The sequence below is a fragment of the Triticum aestivum genome, unplaced genomic scaffold (genome assembly GCF_018294505.1).
Source record: "Triticum aestivum cultivar Chinese Spring unplaced genomic scaffold, IWGSC CS RefSeq v2.1 scaffold194820, whole genome shotgun sequence".
Lineage (NCBI taxonomy): Eukaryota > Viridiplantae > Streptophyta > Magnoliopsida > Poales > Poaceae > Triticum > Triticum aestivum.
In genome coordinates, this window is record NW_025259494.1 from 1 (window position 1) to 1,725 (window position 1,725).

Consider the following 1,725-nt stretch of genomic DNA (forward strand, 5'->3'; position numbering starts at 1 on the left):
AAAGTTGAAGGGTTCCCCATTGGCTGCCAAGACTATTGGACGCTTGCTGAGAATGGATCTAAGTACAACACATTGGGGAAATATAATGGAAAGTGAACTGTGGCGATTAGAACAAACAGAGACCGACATTTTGCCAGCCCTTCGACTGAGTTATATGTACCTGCCGCAGAAATTGAAAAGATGCTTCTCAATCTGTGCAATGTTTCCCAAGGATTACAAATTTGCGAAGGATTTTCTAGCTGACATTTGGATTGCACTAGGATATGTGGAGTCAGCCCAAGAAGCATCAATGTGCTTTGATGCCCTTGCAAATCGTTCTTTCTTTCAGAAAGCATCACCACATAGTGTTAAGTATGTAATTCATGATCTGATGCATGATACGGCACAACTAGTCTCAAAGAATGAGTGCTTCATTATAAAGCATGCTAGTGACCTAGATAAAGTTCCTTCAAACGTCCGTCATCTGTCAATATTCACGAACGGAGATGTTCAGTGTTCTGAATTGAAGAGCATATGTAACAAGAAAAATCTGCGGTCCCTGGTGTGCGATGAATCATACAGCAAAGCAAAAGATTTTGAGTCTATGATGGACTGTTGGTTCAAGGAACTATTGAAAATCCGCGTATTTAGTTGTAAACTCTCCAAAGTAAGACAGCTACCTGAGAACATGGGCAATTCAAAGCATATGCGTCACCTTTGTTTACTTGGAAGTTCTAATTTCAGCACATTTCCTTCAACATTTTGTCAGCTGCATCATCTCAAAGTTATAGACCGTGGCAGTTGTTTGATTGAAAGTTTTCCTCCAGGCTTCAGCGATGCCCTCAGTTTAGAGAAAATCAATTCAAATAATTTTTCTTATAACAAGGACCACTCTGGCAAACTCTGCCTAAAATGGCCCTTTTTGCATCGTAAGACGGTAAAGATGGTGGAAAATCAGATGGAAAGATTACCTCACTGGAATCTCCAGCATCTGCGTGTAAGGAATTACAGAGGTGAATCTTGTCCTAGCTGGCTCCAGCCCAACCTCCTGCCAATGCTACGTTCCCTTGAATTTGATTGGTGTAAAGTGAAGAGCATACCGTTCTTTGTTCCATTAGATGTTTCACTTGACAGTACATCACCTTCAGACAACATTAATCGTCTTGAAGAGTTAGCCATACACTATTGTGAGCAAATCAGTTGGCAAGGCTCGATACTCTTGCCTACTTCTCTTAGAAAGCTAACCCTTGTGAAATCGGGCTATTCCATGGATCGCTTCGTGAGCTGCTTCCTTGACCTCACTTCCCTCACTTATTTGGAAATAAAAGACTGTGAATCATTGACATCTATTCCCCTGCATGTGTGGAGAAGAAATCTTCCAGCCCTGGAGGAACTATATATTGAAGGTTGCGACAACCTTACATCAATAGTCTCTGAAGCTAGTGGTAGTAGCAGCAGCAGTGCTGTTACAGGATTCTTATCCCTTGCTAAGTTAATGATAAAGCAGTGCAGCAAATTATTGAGCTTCGATGAATTCCTGAAGCCAGATTGTCTACCTGCTGTTAATACCATTCTAGTTTCCAGTTGTAGTGAGTTGATGTCCATCTCTGTTGATGGGCTAGAAGGGTTGCAGACTCTGGAAATTTCATGTTGTGATAAGTTGAATGCGCAGAGGGCAGTGATATTACCATCCTCTCTTAAGAAGCTCAAGTTGGTGCTTTGTGGCGGCATAGAATCCATCAACCT

The 1,725-nt window shown here is 41.7% G+C and overlaps 1 protein-coding gene across 1 annotated transcript; it reads left to right on the forward strand.

The window, feature by feature from the left end:
- Positions 1–4: 4 nt before the first annotated feature.
- On the forward strand, positions 5–1,720 carry LOC123177720 (putative disease resistance protein RGA1; the record flags this gene model as incomplete). Its single annotated transcript, XM_044591297.1, has 1 exon — positions 5–1,720. A coding segment is annotated over one exon (1,716 nt), but the record flags the coding sequence as incomplete, so codon positions are not given.
- Between the last annotated feature and the right edge of the window lie 5 nt (positions 1,721–1,725).